At 34.2% G+C, this 19,882-nt stretch overlaps 2 protein-coding genes across 5 annotated transcripts; one reads left to right on the top strand and one right to left on the bottom strand.

The window, feature by feature from the left end:
- Window positions 1–9,399: 9,399 nt before the first annotated feature.
- Window positions 9,400–13,924, top strand: LOC104890636 (pentatricopeptide repeat-containing protein At5g64320, mitochondrial). 4 transcript variants are annotated; one of them, XM_048643327.1, is made up of 3 exons: window positions 9,400–11,978; window positions 12,202–12,362; window positions 13,403–13,924. In XM_048643327.1, the coding sequence occupies exon 1, from the start codon at window positions 9,703–9,705 to the stop codon at window positions 11,887–11,889; it is 2,187 nt and encodes a 728-aa protein (XP_048499284.1). In that variant the 5' UTR covers window positions 9,400–9,702; the 3' UTR covers window positions 11,890–11,978; window positions 12,202–12,362; window positions 13,403–13,924. The 4 variants fall into 4 exon arrangements, with proteins under 4 accessions (XP_048499284.1, XP_048499283.1, XP_048499285.1 ...); XM_048643326.1 differs by having other exon boundaries at window positions 12,202–12,282; XM_048643328.1 differs by having other exon boundaries at window positions 12,283–12,362.
- Window positions 12,196–15,485, bottom strand: LOC104890637 (hypothetical protein). The gene is made up of 2 exons (XM_048643329.2): window positions 14,332–15,485; window positions 12,196–12,410 (listed from the first exon to the last, which is right to left on the bottom strand). The coding sequence occupies exon 1, from the start codon at window positions 15,325–15,327 to the stop codon at window positions 14,419–14,421; it is 909 nt and encodes a 302-aa protein (XP_048499286.1). The 5' UTR covers window positions 15,328–15,485; the 3' UTR covers window positions 12,196–12,410; window positions 14,332–14,418.
- Window positions 15,486–19,882: the final 4,397 nt, after the last annotated feature.

Genomic DNA, 19,882 nt, shown 5'->3' on the forward strand with positions numbered 1-19,882 from the left:
AGTTGTGAATTGAAATTAGTTGAATTTGAAATGAGATGTTGTGAAGTGTAATTTGAAACAAGGAATTTTGGAATTAATAACTAATAATATGTTTACTTATACTAGAGGTAGAAGATGAAAAATAAAAGTTTCTAACCGCTTCTAATCTATGAAAAGTCGTCGGATGCACTTCTAATTTTTATTTATTCGAAACTTATGTATTTTTGTCGTTTTAAATTAGTTGTTATTTGAATCATTATTTTTTTTTTTAAAGATTATTTGAATCATTAATTGATATTACATTGTATTTAGATTTGAATTTTTCATCGTAAATCAACTCAAGTATTGTATTTTGTTTTATTTGATTTTTACTCATCCGTACCCCCATACCGTAATTCCTGGATACGCCACTGGCTTTAGGTCTAATCAGTTTTGTTCATTTTCAATCATGCCCATCAGGTTAATAAGTTTCAATACGTACAACAAAGGTCCGATAAGTTTCAATTAGGTACAACTAAGATCCAGTAAGTTTCAATGAAGTGCAAGAAGTTTCAATTAGGTGCAATAAGATCTAAATAGTCAATGATCATTTAATTTTATTAATAGTACCACTATGATATAGTATCATATTAGTATTATTGTCTATTATTTAGATTACTATTAGATGATTATGTTATTATTAAAAAATATTATGATCATGATAAAATAAGGTTAACAATAATAATCATCATAATCATAATATTTTGAAATTCGCCTTCAAATAACTAGAATAATTACTATTTTTTGTTAGAATGTCATTCATGAAAGATTAATAATTACTATATTTTTTCAAACGGTGAAGTTTAATAATTACTATATTTATGTTTATTATTTGTCGTCAAATTAATTGTCGAATAAAGTCAAATAAGTTTCAATCAGGTTCAATAAGGTATAATGAGGTGCGTTCTCTTCACCTGAATAACCCTATTTGAACTGAATTTATTGGACCTGAACTGAATTTATTGGACCTGAATTGAATTTATTAGACCTGATTGGACATGATTCAACTTATTGGATCTGATTGAATCTTATTGGAACTTATTCTACCTGATTGAAACTTATTGACTTGATTGAAACTTATTATACCTTATTGGACCTGATTGAAACTTATTAGACCTTATTGGACCTAATTGGAACTTTACCACTTGGCTATCATAGATGGAAGACTCTAATTATGATGCCGAAGATGGATGATGCTTACTAGTTGGCTATCACCGTGTCAACATGTATGCTACATAATTTTATTCGTTTACATGATTTAGAGATTCCAGTTTCGCAAGAAGTTGAAACTATGAAACTAAGAGCTGATTTAAATTTGACTAACAAGACGAGAACAAAGAATATGGAGATTACTCTGGCAAAAATTGCAGATGAAATATGATTGGATGTTGGTGAAGAAAACGTATTGATTGAAGAGGAGGATGTAGAAGATGAAAGATATTTTCGATGAAGAAAGATACTTCGGTGATGATAATGAAGCAATCAATTAATAACATTTTTATTTTTTATTGTTACTATAGTAACGAAAACATGTTATCTCTAGTTATTTAAAGACGAATTGCAAAATATTGTAATTATGATGATTATTATTGTTAACCTTCTTTGGCCAAGATTATCACATTTTTTAAATAATAATATAATAAGCTAATAGTAATATAAATAATAAAATAACAGACAATAATACAAGTATAATACTATACATTGTGATACTTTAATTTAATTAAAAAATTTAATAATAAGATAATCAGCTAATAGTAATATGAATATAAAATAATACAATAATACAAACATTTAATAAAATAATAGACAATAATACAAGTATAATACGATATAATCATTGTGGTACTTTAATTAAAATTTTAATAATAATATAATAAGCTAATAGTGATATGAATAATAAAATAATGGACAATAATACAAATGTTTATTGATCATTGACTAATTGGACCTTATTAGACCTAATTAGAACTTATTGGACTTTATTAGACCTGATTGAAACTTATTGCACCTGCTTGGACTTTATTAAACCTGATTGGACCTGATTAGAACTTATCTGAACTGAACAGAACTTATTTGAACTGAACTTATTGGACCTTATCTTAATTTATTAAGGTGAAAAGAACGCACCCTAAGTTTTATTCTAGTCCAATCAAGTCTAATAAGTTATAATCAGGTTAATAAGTTCCAATGAGGTCCAATAAGTTTCAATTAGGTTCAATCAGGTCCAATACATTCAGTTAAATTCAGATAAGTTCAATTCAGTTCATTTTTAAGTTGAAGAGAATGCACCCTTAATTGTAATATTAGTTTCACGTTTATTAATGCACAACTTATACTATTAAAAAAAAAATCCGGCTTGGCCGTGGTGGTTGGGGCGGGGACGTTTGTGGGGCTTGCGGGGGTGAGGGGCTTTTGGCGGGGGTGGTTTGCGTAGTTTCGGTTGTGGTTATGGACTTATGGAACAGAAAAAAAAAAAAGTAAAGTTGAAAATATTTAACGCAATCAGACGATTTTAAGTAATTTTTGGGTAACATTTAACAATACCCAAAACAAATAATTGGAGCATTGTCCACAAATTAAACTTGTGCCTGCCATTGCATGCTGCCATAGTGCCATTGCTTGCAGGCTATGTAGCCATGACAGTACATAAATATGACCGGCAGTTGTCACCATCTATCTGAAGTTCTGAACGTTGTAAGTGTATGAATGTAATTAACTTCATTCACGCCATGCACGAGGGTGGGTAATCTAATAACTGCCCCCACCATGTTTTTCACTTTTTTAAAGTTCATTGGAAGATACTACTCCATTCTATAATTTTTTGATCAAGTAGATATGATTATATCATTATACGAACAGAAAGGGTTGGGATCTCATACTGAGATGCCAAATGAAATCTTACAAGCAGTGGCGGACCCAGGAATTTTAATTTGGGGATACGGACGTAAAACAAACGCTAATAGTAGGGAAAAAAGTGCATAAATTGTTTAATACTAAGTGTTAACATAACCAAAATATGTATATTTATACAATCCAAAATAAAAATAATCATATAGTTTAGATTATATTTGCATCCTACGAGTCCTCAGGGTTTATGGTTTAACCGTTTAAGGTTTAGGTTTTGTGTTTAAGAACGTCTTTTAATATATTTATATAGATATAGATATAACTAACATATTTAAGTATAAAAGTGTAAAACAATCAATTAATTAAGCAAAATAATCATTAAAAATGAAAAACAAAATTTAAAACAATAAAACAAGAAACTTATAACTTATTGTACAACAGTGAATCAGAAAGAGAAGGTAGCATCTTCCATGCAAAGCTGAAAACAAATGCAGAAGCAGAGGAGAGAGAAAGAACAAAGATTTCATGAAATTACTTAAGATTTCCACCATTTACAACAAATTGAGGTTCAAACTTTAAACTTTTGAAGAATTTTGGTAATGGAAGTTGTCTTGCAATTAGTTGTGTTTTCCCCAAAACAGAGGTGGTTTGGAGAGAGAAATTTGTGATGGACTCAGATGGAATAACGGTGGGTGAAGATGGTAGAGATAAGGTTTGCATTGAAATCCACTTTCAACAACATATCAAGCAGATTCAAGACAAGCAACAGACATGCATCCGAACACACACAAGGTGAAAATAGAACCGGATGAAATTAAAAGGTCGGGAGAAAACATATAAAATATAAACCCTCTTCACTACTGAATGAAATGTTTGGAATATATGTTCTATCCTTCTCATCCAATGATAGAAGAAAAAAAAAACACAAATTTTAGGTGAGATTGAAGAGAAAGAAAATTGGAAGTGGTTGTTCTTTCATGAATTCATCTAATACCTCTATTATACTCTACTGGAGCAACAAATCTCCATCAGTACCACCATGGTTTGACACTTTCACTCGCTTTCTCTTACCTTGCTGCTTCCCTCCTGATTTTTTTTTTTATCAAAGCTTTTCTTAAAAATGGGGATACACTTGTACCCCCATGTCTCATTCTCGGTCCGCCTCTGCTTACAAGGATATTAAAGTAATTTTATAAGCAAAGTAAAGTATAAGTTGATATCAAAATTCAGTCAAATTGGTACTAAAATGTAATTTGATACAAAACACTTTGGTACTAAGTAACTAATACCAAAACTCAGTCAAATTGTTATATCAAACTTAAATTTTCAACCAAATAAGACTTACTTTGCTATTAGTACCAATTTAACAGTGTTTTATTATCAACTTATACTTTACTTTGCTATCTTTAAACTTATATTAGTCACTAAATAGATCAAAGTAGTCATTGAATACATTAAAGAACATGATTACTGAATACTGAATGAATTAAATTAATCACTAAATACATCAAATTAGTCACTAAGTTTATAAAAATAATTTGTTGCCTAATTTTAAATAAAAAAACTAGTTATTAGGCCCAGGCTATGTCTCGGGTAAGAAAATTTTCATTTATTAATATTGTACTTTGATATGATAGTACTAAATACAACTTGGTCTAATGGTTCAAACTTTAGTACATGAACTTGAGGTCACGGAATCAAAACCTATACTATGCAATTTCTAATTTTTTTTATTGTACATGGATTACATGAACTAAAACTCTATAGGGAAAGCGCCACGTGGCACCGTTCTTAATTTACGCACGTCTTTTAATATATTAGTATAGATACGCGATTTCTTACAAAACTAACTATTATTTTTAATAGCTAAATTTAGTTACCTTAACCAAACAACTCCACTACCTCTTCATCACTTCTTTTTCTTATATGTCGACCAAGAAGCACGAGCACCCTTATGCACCCGAATCCAATAAAATTTCATAGTGGGGTGCAAGGGGTTTAGCTGTTCTGTTCATACCTTGATCTTGATGTTTTCCCTTGATGGGCCCGACCCCCGTTATGTTGATTGAAAAGATGGATGATAGTTTGAGCTGTTTTAGAAATTGCATAGTATATGGGCTTGATCCTGAGACCTCAAGTATATATACTAAAGTCTTAACCACTAGACTAAGTTATATTTAGTATTACTTTCATAAAGTATTATATTAATAAATGAAATTTTTCGTACCCGGGATATAGCCCAGACCTAATAACTAGTTATGAACATTGATACTTTAAATATACACATAAAACAAATATAATGAGATCCCACATATATTAAAAAAACTAATATGAACCCAATGCACACTAACTTAGTGTACACCTTATCCATCTCACGCGAGTGTTAATGATTACAACTTTTCGTTTTTGCCGCGTTCAGTCTTCCGCTCTTTTTTCTCTATTGATAACTTCACTCTCCTGATAGTGTATTTTTAAAATAATACAGTGTATTTTGAAATAATATAGTGTATTTTAAAATGATATAGTATATTTTAAAATCATAGTATTTTGCTGAGTTTTTTGACATGATAGTGTTGCATGTTAGTGTATATTGACATGATATAGTGTATTTTGACATGATAGTGTTTTGCTGTGTTTTTTGACATGATAGTGTTGCATGATATAGTGTGTTTTGACATAATATAGTGTATGTATTATATATTATATTGTAGTTTATTTGTATGTTACACAAAATTATCATAATCGATCGTTATAGTGTTTGACATAATAGTGTATTTTGACATGATATAGTGTATTTTAAAGTGATATAGTGTATGTTTGTTCTTCTGAACAACTGTTTTTGTTAAAATTTTAGGGCGAGAGAATCTTATTGAAGAGAGAGAATATCGCGCGGATTTGGGAAAACGAGAGTGACTAGTTTGTAATGGGGCAAGTGTCTATTCCACACTATTTTTAATGTGAACTGGGTCCACACAAGACGGATTGCCACATATACAATCTTTTCCTTATATATTGTCTATTTATAACAATTTAGGTTGTATTTTCTTCACTTTTTATATAAAAAATCTAATAAATTTAGCGGACAAATTAAAAGTTAAAAGAGCACGTACTTAATGATCAAACTTCTGGCTATCAGTACATTCTAACTAGGATTAGTGGGAGTATATTTTATGAACTTCAACTATGGCTATCAGTACATTCTAACTAGGATTAGTGGGAGTATATTTTATGAACTTCAACTATGAGAATTCACCGAGTTAAGCAAACATTAAGGACTTTAAGTTTGGTTTTTTTCACCGTTTGGGACTTATCCTTTTTTTTTTCACCGTTTGCTACCCAAAAGAAACTTCTAAGCATAAATGTTAACCTTGGTTAACTTGTGGGCCCAGTTGACAATATAATAAATGTAAAAATCCCAAAAGATATCATTTGTTGTTATTCCCAAAAAAAAATTTGTCAGTTGACATGCCGTCAAAAATGAGGAGTGCAAGGGGCTTTACCTGTACTTGGCGCCTTCCACTCCCCTGTTCCAAAAAAATGGAACTTTCTTCTCTTTCATCTCTCTCAAAGGGGAAAAAAAGTGCTCAGAAGAAGAAGTTTCATCTCCAAAATATTCGGCTAACAATTGCTTGTATTTCTGTGGTAATCATCTAAACTCTCTATTTCTTGTCTTTTTTAGCGAAATTCAGTTTATTTGTTGGGTCAGTTGGACGGGTTTTGGATGTTGAAAATATGGAAATTCAAAATTCTGAATTTTTTTTGTTCATGTTTGTTTTTTTTTTGTTTGGATTATACTTTGTGTGGTGGTTTTATTTTGTTTTGTATGTGTATCTGCTATAAATTATGATGAACACTTAGGGTTTGTTTGAACTTTGTTATGATATTAAGTAACTACAACAGAGGGTATTAGGTTTATTTTTATGTAGTCATTATTTGACTTTAGATGTTATTTTTTAAAGGAAAAAATGGCTGAAGAAACTGAAGCTCCCCACCCAGTGTTGTTCATGCCTGAGATAATGACTATGCATGTGTTCCCAAAACTAAATTGTAAGTTTTTTTTTTGGGTTTTAGATTATACACCCAGTGTTGTTCATGCCTGAGATAATGACTATGCATGTGTTCCCAAAACTAAATTGTAAGTTTTTTTTTTGGGTTTTAGATTATTAACGATGTTTTGTTTTTTTGGATGAAGAAAATGTATAACCATGTATAGTTTTTGCTTTTTTTGGATGAAGAAAACTGGTTCATTTGTTCCATGTTCCATGGAACCCATGTATTTATGCAGTTTTGATGAAGTAACGGTTACTTTTTTGGATTTTACTGAATATTAAATGCTTTTGTTTTTTATTTATTTATTATTATACCTCCGGTGTGGTTAAAGTGTGGTTAGGTTACCGGATTTCCCAACCCAGGTCCCAAATAGTGTATAAAAAAAGGATAGGTCCAAAAGGATGAAAAAAAGCAAACTTGGGGTACTTAATGTTTGGTTAACTCAGAATTCACCCATAAGCAAAACAATACTTTTTTTTAGAGTAAATTCAATTTTGGGTACTTTATCAATCATAATGAAGAATCAGAATGATACAGCCATACAGGTAGTGGGTGCCAATAATTGGTTGTTCATGATTAATTCACCTTAATTTATGATCTTGTTGGCTATCCCATTTTAGAAAAACAAATTCAAGTCATATTAGAATAGTAAGTTAATAATTTTGTATTCGATCAAAAGTTATAAATAAGTTTAGATCATATCAAGTCTACAAAAAGATTAAATTTGGATTTGATTAGAGAATATAAGATAAAATAAAACCAGATTAGTTAGGGTCTGTTATGTCAAACAGAATTTGACTAATGCTTTATATTGTTAAAATTATTTTGATTGCTTTTAGAAAAATATGTTTAGGTAAGTTTCAATAAGTTTATATAAATTTGGCTAAATTCAAATGTATTCCAATAAGCGCTAGTGAATCTAAATTATAATAAGTTTCAATAGATTCTAATGTATTCTAGTAAGGGTGCATCCTCCTCAACTTAAAAAATTAAGTTTCAGTTCCAATAAGTTCAGATAAGTTTCTCTTTCCTTCTATAACCCACATACCTTATTTCTCCTCCAACTCTATGTCTAAAGAAACGGGTAAAATAACAAAAACTGGCGTGATTTTTTAAATGATACCAATTGAAACAATATTGAAAAGTTCCTAACAGTGACCTTGCATTTTGCATTTGTGACCCTCAATTTTTTATTCCCATCGATAACCCTTAATTATTGTTTTAGTTCCAAATGTGACCTTATAAAGTAAAAATCCATTAATTACTAATATCTTGACACACGAACCAAGGTGTTTCACATCATTTTTTTTCAATTTTGACATCATTTTTGACCTTTCGACACTCAATTCCCTAGCCGTCCAATATTTAGGCATGAAAACCAATTTGGACTTTTAAGTTGACCTTTAAGGACTAAAATAAACCCCAAAACTTTAACGAGCTATATTTGCGACATGCAAACGTAGACAATTTTCAAGCACATAAACCAAAACTTTTATTCTAATGAAAAGTTAACTGAACTAACGATTTTTAACTCTATAAAGTCACATTTGTGAACAAATCAGTAATTAAGAGTTATCAATAGGGGGTTGTTAAATGCAACTTTCATTTACCATGTACAACCCATCTAAATTCCAAAATTACCCTTATTCACTCACAGCTCATTTCTCCCTCTTCCTCTCCTCTCTCATCACCCTCTTCCTCTTCGAAGATTTCTGGTTCACGAAATTTCACAAATTCGTCCACCATTATACCCCAAATTCGTTTCCAAGCTCTTCAATCTTTTCGAAAATGTTGGAAAATTGATAAATTACTAGATCTTATACACATTTCGGGTTCAACATCAAGCGAATAAGTTTTTTGAATTTCGTCCAACTTTCTTTCAGAATTTCGAAGGGAATATTGGTATTTCATGCAAGGTGCACGAAACGGATCCAATTGTTTCGTGCAGATTGCACGAAACAGAATCAGCTGTTTCGTGTAGTCCACACGAAACAGAATCAATTGTTTCGTGTAATCTACACGAAACGGAATCATCTGTTTCGTGTAGTCTACACGAAACAGACATTTCGAAAAAAAATTACAACTTGAATCTGCGAAAAAAAAATTCACAACCTGCATCATAATTACGAAAAAAAAATCACAACTTACATCAAATTGAAATTCGATTGGGTCAAAATTATGGTCCATTGAATATCAAATTAAAATTTGTAGATCTTCGATGAAGTTTTTTATATCTAACAGTTAGAGAGGAGGAGAGAATATTTTTAGAGAGAGAAAGGGGTTTTTAGAAAGAATATGATAATAATGATTTTTTGGGTTTTTTTTAAAGCTGCATTAGTAAAATAAGGCTGCGTTTAGCAATCATGATAAAAAAACTTAAGACTACCAATGAAAAATTCAAAAAATTTGAGGTCACCATCGGAAATTTTCCCATAATATTTTGGTACCAAGTACCAACCTATCCGACAGATAGATACCAATAACTAAACCGGGGAGAACCGGGTTGTTGCTTGATTGCGAAGTGTAAAACCCTGCGACTACTTTCCGAAGTTCTACCAAACTATACTTCAACTTCCAACTTCTAACTTCCAAGTTTGTCTACATTGGCCGTGGGTAGCAAAGCAGAATCCTGACTATGCATCACTAATCACTATTATTGCAGTTCAGGTTAGTTTTCTACCTCTATAGTTCTCACATACTCCTCTCTCTCTCTCCGCACAAACACACGCATACTCTAAAGACCCAATAAAAGCGTATGAACACACTATGCAATGGTATTGATTCCCAATGGTTACAAAGCTTACATCTTTAATGAATTTCAATAAAATTTCAAGATGGGTATTTTCAATTAAGTCTCTTTCTTCAGTTTCTAGTGTAATTCATGTTCGAACATTTTCAAAATCCCACCAAAATTTGATAAATAGAAGTGAAATTGACCCTCAGATACAGTTTTTAAAGAATGGATTGTGCCCAGATAAGTTAATCAAGGTTTTGGATAATACCCATGATTTGAATTCGGCTCTAAAGGTATTTAAATGGGCTTCTCTTCAAAAACAGTTTAGGCATACTGCTTGTACCTATTCTAGGATTATACTGAAATTGGGTTTTGCTGGAAATGTGGATGATATGGAGGGATTTTGTAGGGAGATGGTTAAAGATAGGTACGAAGGCGGCGAAGATGCTCTTAATGGTTTGGTGGATGTATTTGTTGGTGATGGTAGGTTAGATGAAGCTATTAAGGTGATTTTGGTTATGAATTCTAGTGGGTATAAGCCTTCTATAGGTAAATGGAATAATGTGTTAGGTGCTCTCGTGGAGGGGAAGAGAGAATTTCGTAATGTGCTATTGATTTATAAGGAGATGGTGAAATCTGGAACTCTTCCTAGTGTCCATACTTTGAATTATCTAATAAAATCGTTATTTGATGCGAACATGGTTGATAACGCCTTAGAACAATTCAGAAGGATGAAGAAGAAAGCATGTGCTCCTAATTGTAGGACCTTTGAGATTGTCATACATGGCCTTGTGGTTGCAGATCTATGGAATGAAGCGTTTGGCGTAATGAATGAAATGTTTGAAGAGGGGGTAAATCTTGATATGAGATTTTATGAAAATGTCATACCGCTATTGTGTAAAGAGAATAAGCAAGGAGAAGCCATGAGGTTGTTCAATATGATGCGAGTTTCAGAGTTTAAGCCTGATTTTTGCATATACTCATCTCTGATCAAATGTTTGTGCTTAAATAATTGCCTAAGCGAAGCAACTGAGCTTTACCATGAGATGAAAAATGCCGATTTTAGTCCTTCAGTAGACGTGCTTGTGGACATTTTGACTGCATGCTGTAAACTTGGGAACCTAGATGAGGCGAGAAATCTGTTAGATGACAGTCATGTTGTCGACCCTTCTCCTTATAATGTGCTACTTCGAGGTTACTGTGATGGTCAATGTTCTGTAACTGCAAAAGATTTACTTCATAGAATGCTACACATGGGTCTCGCAGACCATCTATCCTGGAATAACCTCATATTAGGGCTTTGTAATGAACAGTATGATAAGCAAGCTTATGAAATTCTTGGAAAAATGATTACTTCATCTTATTTGCCTGACTCTGCTACTTATTCTGCCCTTGTCATTGGCAAGTGTAAGTTGAGCAAGTACAAGAATGCTCTGGAGCTGTTTCGACAAGTCAGTGAGAAAGATTGGGTTTTGGATCCTTATTCGTATGAGGAGCTAATTAGAGGACTTTGCAATATAGAAATGTTTGAAGAGGCCTCTGAAGTGTTTATGTTCATGTCGTCAAAAAGTTGCTTCCTCCATTCTTCTTCATTCAGTTGCTTGATCAAAGGTTATTCTGCAACTCGAAGAGTGGATGAAGCAATCAGGCTATTAAAGCTGGGACATTATTACAAGAACCCTGTAAATACAATGATCTATTCAGCTATAATTCATGGTTTGTTAAAATTCAGCAGGCCATATGAAGGTCTAGCTTTCCTCTCGCAAATTCTGAGACGTGGTCTGGTTCTTGATGTAGAAGCATATTGCGTCCTCATCCAGTGCATGGTTTCTGTACGTGAAACAAATCATGGTGTTTTGTTTCTCAATGAGATGGTTAGTAAAAGTTTACTCCCTGACAGTGAAACACTTGCTAGCCTCTTGTCATATTTAGCCAACCACTCTCAATTAAATTTAATATGGATGCCAATAAAAAAGCTATGTAAGGAAAGTGAGATTGTTGATGCGAAAATTTACAACATGCTGATTAATGGTCTTTGTAAAGAGGGATATAAGACTGAGGCATGTCAGTTGCTTGATTTGATGTTGGAGAAAGGTTGGGTTCCGGATGCTGGTACCCACGGGTGGCTGATTGGATCTGTTTCTAGACAAGAAGCAGATATTCAAATATTGGAGCCTGAAAATTCTGTCATGCAAGATGAAGTAAGTAGCATATTGTCTGAAGGATTAGGGGAAGCATAGACAACATAATGCTCCATATAGCTGCACGTACAACTGTTCCAGGCTGATAGTCACTCTCCCTTGCCGGTTGACTTGTGTCAACAATGCTGGTAACTGATGATTTTCCTTTCTTATTATCGTGTTGAGTACTGCTTCTCTATATTTGACTGCATATTTGGTTGATGCTGTGGTGAATAGGCTAATGGTTAAATACTCTCCTTCCCCACCTCCCTAGTGTAGAGAATTTCTTGTAAGCATATACTTGGGTACCCTGTACCCATTGATGTGTTCTTTCTGTTTTTAAGCTCATAAAGTTTTTTTTTCCCCTTATAGTGATAGGTTGACCCAAGAAAGTCACACAGTTTTTGAGGCACTTGAATTTAACACAGTACTCGGTCTGCAATGTTTGAACAGGTGAGCATAACCACCTTCCTCAGTTCCTTGTGGCATGTCATCGCCATATGGTCTTATACTGATATGTCGAGTCCGCTATGGTAAAGCAACCTCTGAACTCTCTGTAATTTGTACGTTGTAAGGTAAACCTGCAACAGTGATATGCTAGTTAGAACAGTTAAGACTTACTCATGAGGTTGAGGCTTTCTTTTAATTTTTAAAACCTTGGTTATATGGCACCATATGATAACATCAGCACACACTGAATACATAATTAGATTCGGGTGTCACAAGTCTTACATTTGACTGGTCATGGTATTCTTCTAAGGGTGTTGAAAATGGTTGGAGTTATTCTATGTGGAACTTTTATCATGCAGCAGCTTAAACATTCTCATAATTGCATATTAGTTCCTCTTCTGTGTGTTTGTTTTGGGAGTTTTTTTTTCCTTGTTTGGGGGAGGGGGGGGGTCGATGGATGTTACACGGTATCACCCAGAATGACCCTGATTCACAGTACGAGAATGGGTATGAGAAATTGAGAGCGCAATTCACATTAAATTAGCCAGAAAGTATATCACTTGCATGTACCAATTCACCCTTTCTGGATTGCAGGGTATTTATCAAATTAGGTAACAATTTAACATGGTTATCTCACCATAGCAATATTTCATGGGTGACTGAAATAATTTTCTTATTGTTTCTAAGTCAAACATTGGGTTGTAGAAGGAAGCACAAATGAAGAATCTAAACTTGTTTCTGATTTCTGGTTGCTGAACAAACTACATGTTGCATATCATAATTATACTGACCAGAGCTAGTTATGGTTCAGTTTTGATTTGAGAAATTTTGGTCCAAGTACTATTGTTCAACTCTTCCTTTTTTATTGCTACGTGCTAGTACACAACCAGAGATCGATCGAGCGGAGTAATTGATCCAGCTTCGAGAGATTTATATTTTGACTGAAATTGTTGCCTTAAGGATGTTTCTCAGCCAAGCATGTATCTTGTAGACTTGTACTGACTATTTTAAGACAAATGTTCATTTCCATTATCTTTACCTGAAGATCTCTGGTCTATTTACTATTTAAGTGTTTCTTACTTCCAGCGTCACACTTATATATTCTTTAACTACGATAATGCAGATTTGGTTCTTAACTACAGCCAAAGGTAGAATAGCCAGTAAACTAATTTCCTGTCATATAGTTGACATTCAGCTGAGTAAAGAGGGTGCCATTCTACTACTTCACGCTCGTCACCCCGACAAATCGTTGACATCCAGAGGAAGGTGGTACCGGCTTGGCGATTTACCCAATTAAATGCAATTCTGCTGCAGTGTAGATGGTGTCGACGAACACCAAGTGAATAACTAAAATACCCCCTCATGGTGTACTCTAAATAGCCAGACTATATTTGGAAAAGTTCTCATCCAGGAGGAAGATCAGTCATGCAGAGCAATAGGCAATGCAGAGTGAGCTTGAATGTTTTGAATAGCATTTCTTCTGAATCATTCATACTGTTGGTAAATTATATTCTTCCATTTAGAAAATGTCAAATTACTTGTAAATATTATTAAGATAAAATGAAAATAAACAAAACTTCATGTATTCCCTCATTTGATTCTGTGTCCCCAACTGAATATAAAAAGTAGCATTTTTTCTTGATCAGCATGATTCAAACTTCAGAAGGAAGACAGTCAAAGTGCTACATTTAGACAAAACCATATCTAGTGCTTACAACTTAAAAGATGGCACACCTTTTTTAAAGTAATACCTCTTTTCCCCCAAAAGCAGATCTCCAATAAGAAAAAAAATCACACCATGGAAATACAATCAACACAATTTAAGACAGAAATTCATAAATTTCACAAATTGAATATACTACTAACAATAGTAGTTCTAAAAAACACCAAATTTGGCATATTGATTGATTGAATTAAAGCACATAGTTTTTCTTTCCCTTGACACTACAAATTTCATCATCCCCTTATATCAGCTACTATTTTACAAAAGACCAGACCAAAACAGAGGATTATCATCATATGAAAACATAAAATACACAATGAATTTTTTACCCTAATCTTGAATCAAAATCTGATCTTCTTGAAATCCCCCAAAACTCATCCATTGATCATGAGCAACAAATTCCACCTGAATGAACACTACCCAGCTATTTGATTATTCTCATTATTCCCACTCTTGACCACCGCCAACGGCACCGGAACCACCACCACAGACCCATTTCCATTTCCGTTTCCATTCCCCACCTTATGATCACCCGCAACGCCACCCACATTGTGGCCTCCACCATTCTTTTCCACCTTAACAGGCATAAAATTCGATCCTGGACCCGAAACAACCTCCCTTCTCTGTTGTTGTTTAACACTACTCAACTTATAACTCAAAGACACAACAAGATCAATAGCTTCTTTAGCTCTTTTCCTAGCCAATGCAGCCTCTCTAACTCTCCTCTCTACCTCCGTCCTCGCTTGCGCCGCAGCTTTATTAATCGAAATCGTCGAAATCTTAGCAGCCAGCAATAAAACTCTTGCTGCCCTCTCATCAAGATACTGTATTTCATCTTCAAGAACCTTCTTTGAATGGGACCCACCACTACCATTACCACCACCATTACCACCACCATCAGATTGAGGTTGATCATGGTGAATTTTTCTGGGTTTTTTAAAATCAAAGAATTTAAAAGAAGGGTTAGAGCAAGGAGGGCAAAGATAAGGAGATTTAGGGGTGTTAGGAGGAACACACGTGATGTGAGAGACTGAGTTACATTTAAGGCACGTGAGAGTACGATGATTAGAGGAAGAAGAAGAGGAAGAAGATGGAGGAAGAGGGTTTAGAGAATTGGGGTCATGGAGGTTGAAACAAGTAGGACAAAACGACGTCGGATGGAGTTTGAGAACACAAGAAGTGCATAATTTTTTGCATCCTGGTTGAATTCGAATGTTGTGGAGGATCCAATTGTTGTCGGAGTTGCAGTTGAAACAGGATTTAGCGGCGGAGGAGGAGAGAGATTGAGGGAGTTGAAGAAATGGGGGATTTGGGGTTTGGGTCATTATGGCATGAGAATTGAAAATTGAGGAGAGAGAAAATTTGGGGGTTTGGGGAATTAGGGTTTTGGTTTTCTAGGGTGAGAAAAGAGGAAAATTAGGGTTTGTTTTAAGGATTTTCTTGGGAGGGTGGGTTTGCGTAGGGAGGGAGGGAAATGGGGATTATAATATTGGAGGGGTGGATAATGATTAAATGAGATAAAAAAAGAAAGGTAGGAAAGGGAATAAAATGATAAAAGAGTAGGGGTAGACTTGGTCAATTGGTGATAAATCGTGCGAAAGGTTTTTTTTTTTAATATCGGTAAAATTTGCATTAATTAAAAAGTTGTTGTTTAAATGTGTAAGTTAAGACTTGAACCGGCAATTTTTATGTGAAAAAGCAAATGCACTAACTATAGCGGGTAAAATAAATTTGTATCCGTTTGACCTGATCGGAAAATAGATTTCCACTCGAAAATAATGGATCGAGATAGAATCAAAATCCGAAATAAACCGACTGACACGAAACCAAAAATAGACCAAAATATGACCCGAACTCGAATTGACCTGATAATGATGACCCGAACTCGACTTAAAAAGTTGTCATGTTAGTTACTTTTTAAACAAATTTGAGGAAAAAATTGTCATAAAATACTATACTTCCTCCGTTCCATAATAAGTGAAACACTTGTCTCTTTTATGTGAGAGCTTTTTTAGAGAAGTGTTTCACTTATTATGGAACGGGGGAAGTATATGATTTTGTCACTGTTCATTACTTATTTAACTTACGCAACATTAGTTTTATATGTGTTTTATTTGTTTGCAAGATTGAAAACCCGATCTAACCAGACTAGATATGACCGAAAATCTCATGGACTCGCATTCGAACGGACCCTGCCCGAATCGAACGTAAACCGATCACAAAGTTGACCGATTATGACCCGACCCGTATGATCCGTTTGCCACTTCTAGCACTAACCAACTAATTTATAATCTTATTTTGCTTTTTCGTGGGAAATTTAAAATTATAAAGATACGATAATGTTTCTTTTTTTTAAAAGAAAATTAACAAGTATATGATTCACATTTTATACCTTAGTATTTCATAACTTATAGTTGAAAACTACATTGATTCTGATTTGAGAAACCAAATCGTAACAGCAAATTCGCGTGAAGATATTGCATTCCTTAAATAGAAAAGTGAAAAAATAACTACATTAACTATCTTGAATAACTAAAATGTAAGGCCAAAAAGAGAACTCTGAGGGATTGTCCGGGTTAACAACTAATTAGAACCCTAAGTATAAACTATATATAGTACATCTCACTAGTGGAAAAATGAAGAAGGGCTGCGCTAAAAAAGGCATGTAGGGCTGCGCTTTTTGACAGCAGCCCTTTCAGTAGCAGCCCTTCACTTTTTAAGTAGGGCTGCGCTAGAAAAGCGCAGCCCTTAAGCTAGAAGGGCTGCGCTAGTTAGGAAAAAGCGCAGCCCTTCTGGGCTAGAAGGGCTGCGCTTTTTCCTAACTAGCGCAGCCCTTCCTACCAAAAAAAAAAAAAATTTTTTTTTTTTTTTTTTTGTCATTTTTTTACTCATAATCTCACATTTTCTGAAATTAAACAGAAGAGAAGAGAAACGAAACGAAAATACTAAACCCAAAACAATAAAAAGAATGAAACGAAAATGAAAAAAAGGAACAAAAACTAATATACAAAGAGAAGTATACAATAAGTATACAAGAAGTATACAAGAACATTAATCAAAATAAACAAAGAGAAGTATACAAGAATAACATTAATCAAAATAACAAAGAGAAGTATACAAGAATAACATTCAAACAAGAGAAGTATACAAGAATAACATTAATCAAAATAAACAAAGAGAAGTATACAAGAATAACATTCAAAACAAAGAGAAGTATACAAGAACATTAATCAAAACAAAGAGAAGTATACAAGCAAGAACATTAATCAAAACAAAGAGAAGTATACAAGAACATTAATCAAAATATATAAACAAAGAGAAGTATACAAGAACATTATAGATCTAAAAAAATACAAGAACTACAACCTAATAATGTTTAAATACATAAAACAAAACCCAAATACATAATTTAAAGGAAAAAAAAATTTCGGAAAAACTTAAAATGGCTATTTGGAGGCTTAAACGAACTCGGATGGCTTAAAAAGCCTAAACATCACCGCAAAGCAGTGAGTTTGACTTGTTGGCTCGTTCCGCTTCCGAAAAGGTATCACAATAGGCAATCGGACTCCGTCGTCATGTTTAGTGCAAATCGGAAAACTTAAAATAGGTTTTTGAGACAAATGTTTATGGGAGTTTTTGAGAGAGAAGAGAAGATGAGAGAGAAGAGAGGGTGAGAGATAAGGAGGAAAGGAATAATGAGGGACGTGGGAGAGGAGAGAGAATGAGGGATAATATATTTGACGAATCCCCGCTCAATATTTCAAAGCGCGCGATTCCGAAATTTCAAAATTTTTCAGGAAGGGCTGCGCTTTTTTAAAAAAGCGCAGCCCTACTAAGCAGAAGGGCTGCGCTTTATAAAAAGGCGCAGCCCTTCTTACCTACAGAAGGGCTGCGCTTTTTTGAAAAAGCGCAGCCCTACTAGTGAAGGGCTGCGCCTTTTTTAAAAAGCGCAGCCCTTCTTCTTAGTAGGGCTGCGCTTTTTTAAAAAAGCGCAGTCCTTCACTAGTAGGGCTGCGCTTTTACGAAAAGCGCAGCCCTTCCTGCGCAGCCCTTTATGTTTTTTCCCCTAGTGTCTATACAATACACTGAAAAAAAACTAATAGTGAATTGAGCTTTACTAGTTTTTATATGCCATATCAAGCAAAAACTAACAAGATGTTATATAAAATCATCTTGTTACCTTACCAGTTCAAAGGGATCGGAACTCTTCTTGTATGATTGTTGGTGAGGTTGGATTATATGTCTTGTTGAAAAAGACCTGATGTAGCGTAATGGAGACAGTTGAGATTCTAAAGAGAAATCTTCCTGCTCAGAGGACGTCTTGAATTTCTCCTCATGAGAGATGAAACTCAAAATATATGGAGGTCGAAACTTCTCCCAAATTAAATTGGAGATCCTCCCATAAGATCCATTTTTAAAGTGTGATGACTCATGGCGCCATCACACGAATTTTGGGTGAATTGAATTGCTTTAATTTATCACCCATAACCTGATTCGAAGATCAAAACTTGCAATCCTAATATAGAAGATCATGCCACGACAGATATAATTTATGAAGAAAAATAGTGAACCATATCATCTTCTCCAATACTTAAACCCCTAAAGTTACACCTACCAAGATTCGACAAACTCCATGAGGATTTTTCTATTGACTTGATTTCCTAAATTTTTCCTTGTCATAGGAAAACTAAGTTATTCTATTACCGACCTATCACCTCCAACACTTCTATACATCGCCCAACAATTACTTAAAATCGCCCAAAAAAACAATGTAATTACATTTATAACCTTCCTCAATTTTTTTTCTTAAATCAACACCATCCACCTCACTTCCTAGATGCCTCGCTGCCGCCACCACCATCTCCCTCACCTCCTGCCTTCCACCACCACCCACGCACCTCACTCCACCACCCTCACCTCCATTGAAATACCCCTCTCTCTCCTTCACTGTTTGCTGTCGAAATTTTTTTATACTGTAGAACGTCCGGCCCGGACGTTCAGCCCATGGGGCGATCATCCGGCCAGGACGTTCAGCCCATGGCGCGAACGTCCGGCCAAGACGTTCTGCCTATGGGCTGAACGTCCTGGCCGGATGATCGCCCCATGGGCTGAACGTCCTGGCCGGACGTTCTACAGTATAAAAAAATTTCACTGCGAAGGTTGTGGTGATGGTTAAAATTTCACGGTGTTGGTTCTTTTGGCAGGAAAACACAAACATAGATGAGAACTTCTAATTTTTTATTTTGACCTTTTAGGTTATTGCGATATTGGATAAGTTAAAGAAGACAAAAAGGATGGCCAAAGTTCTGATGAAGAGGAAGAATCATCCGACATGTTCTCTGAAACACTTCATTTTTCTTGGAATTTCTTTTACAACATTGACAATTGCTCTTTCCTTCTATTGATTCATTTATTATTGTCTGTAATACCCTACCCTTCTCATTGCTACTTCCTAATTTTTATTTTTGTGACATATGATGCAGGGTCACAATGAGGAAGATAGAATTGACCTGTTTGTTGGTGGAGGTATTACTATTGATTCATTTATTATTGTCTGTAACCACAGTTGGCTTCCCAAAATAACGTCTCATAGTATAAAAAAATTTTACTGCGAAGTTGGTTGCGGTGGAGGTCGACGGTGGTAGTGGAAAGGTAGGTGGTGGTGGGGTGGTGGCAGTGGCGGAGCCAGGATTTCAAAATCGCGGGGTCACAAAAAAAAACTTAACAACAAACTGAGATAATCGAAGATCGGGTTGTTTTTTCATTGCCTTTGATTTTTTTTTTATCTAGGTGTATCACTCATCATTTTCTATATTCATTATTTAATACAAATTAAAACATATGAACTAAATATTAAACCATATGAAAATCATTCAATAA

The sequence above is a fragment of the Beta vulgaris genome, chromosome 4 (genome assembly GCF_026745355.1).
Source record: "Beta vulgaris subsp. vulgaris cultivar EL10 chromosome 4, EL10.2, whole genome shotgun sequence".
In the NCBI taxonomy this organism is placed as follows: Eukaryota; Viridiplantae; Streptophyta; class Magnoliopsida; order Caryophyllales; family Amaranthaceae; genus Beta; species Beta vulgaris.

What these genes read in the sequence shown, in the direction of transcription:
- LOC104890636 (XM_048643327.1), top strand. Translation starts at nt 9,703, where the DNA reads ATGGTTACAAAGCTTACATCTTTAATGAATTTCAATAAAATTTCAAGA.
- LOC104890637 (XM_048643329.2), bottom strand. Translation starts at nt 15,327, where the DNA reads ATGACCCAAACCCCAAATCCCCCATTTCTTCAACTCCCTCAATCTCTC.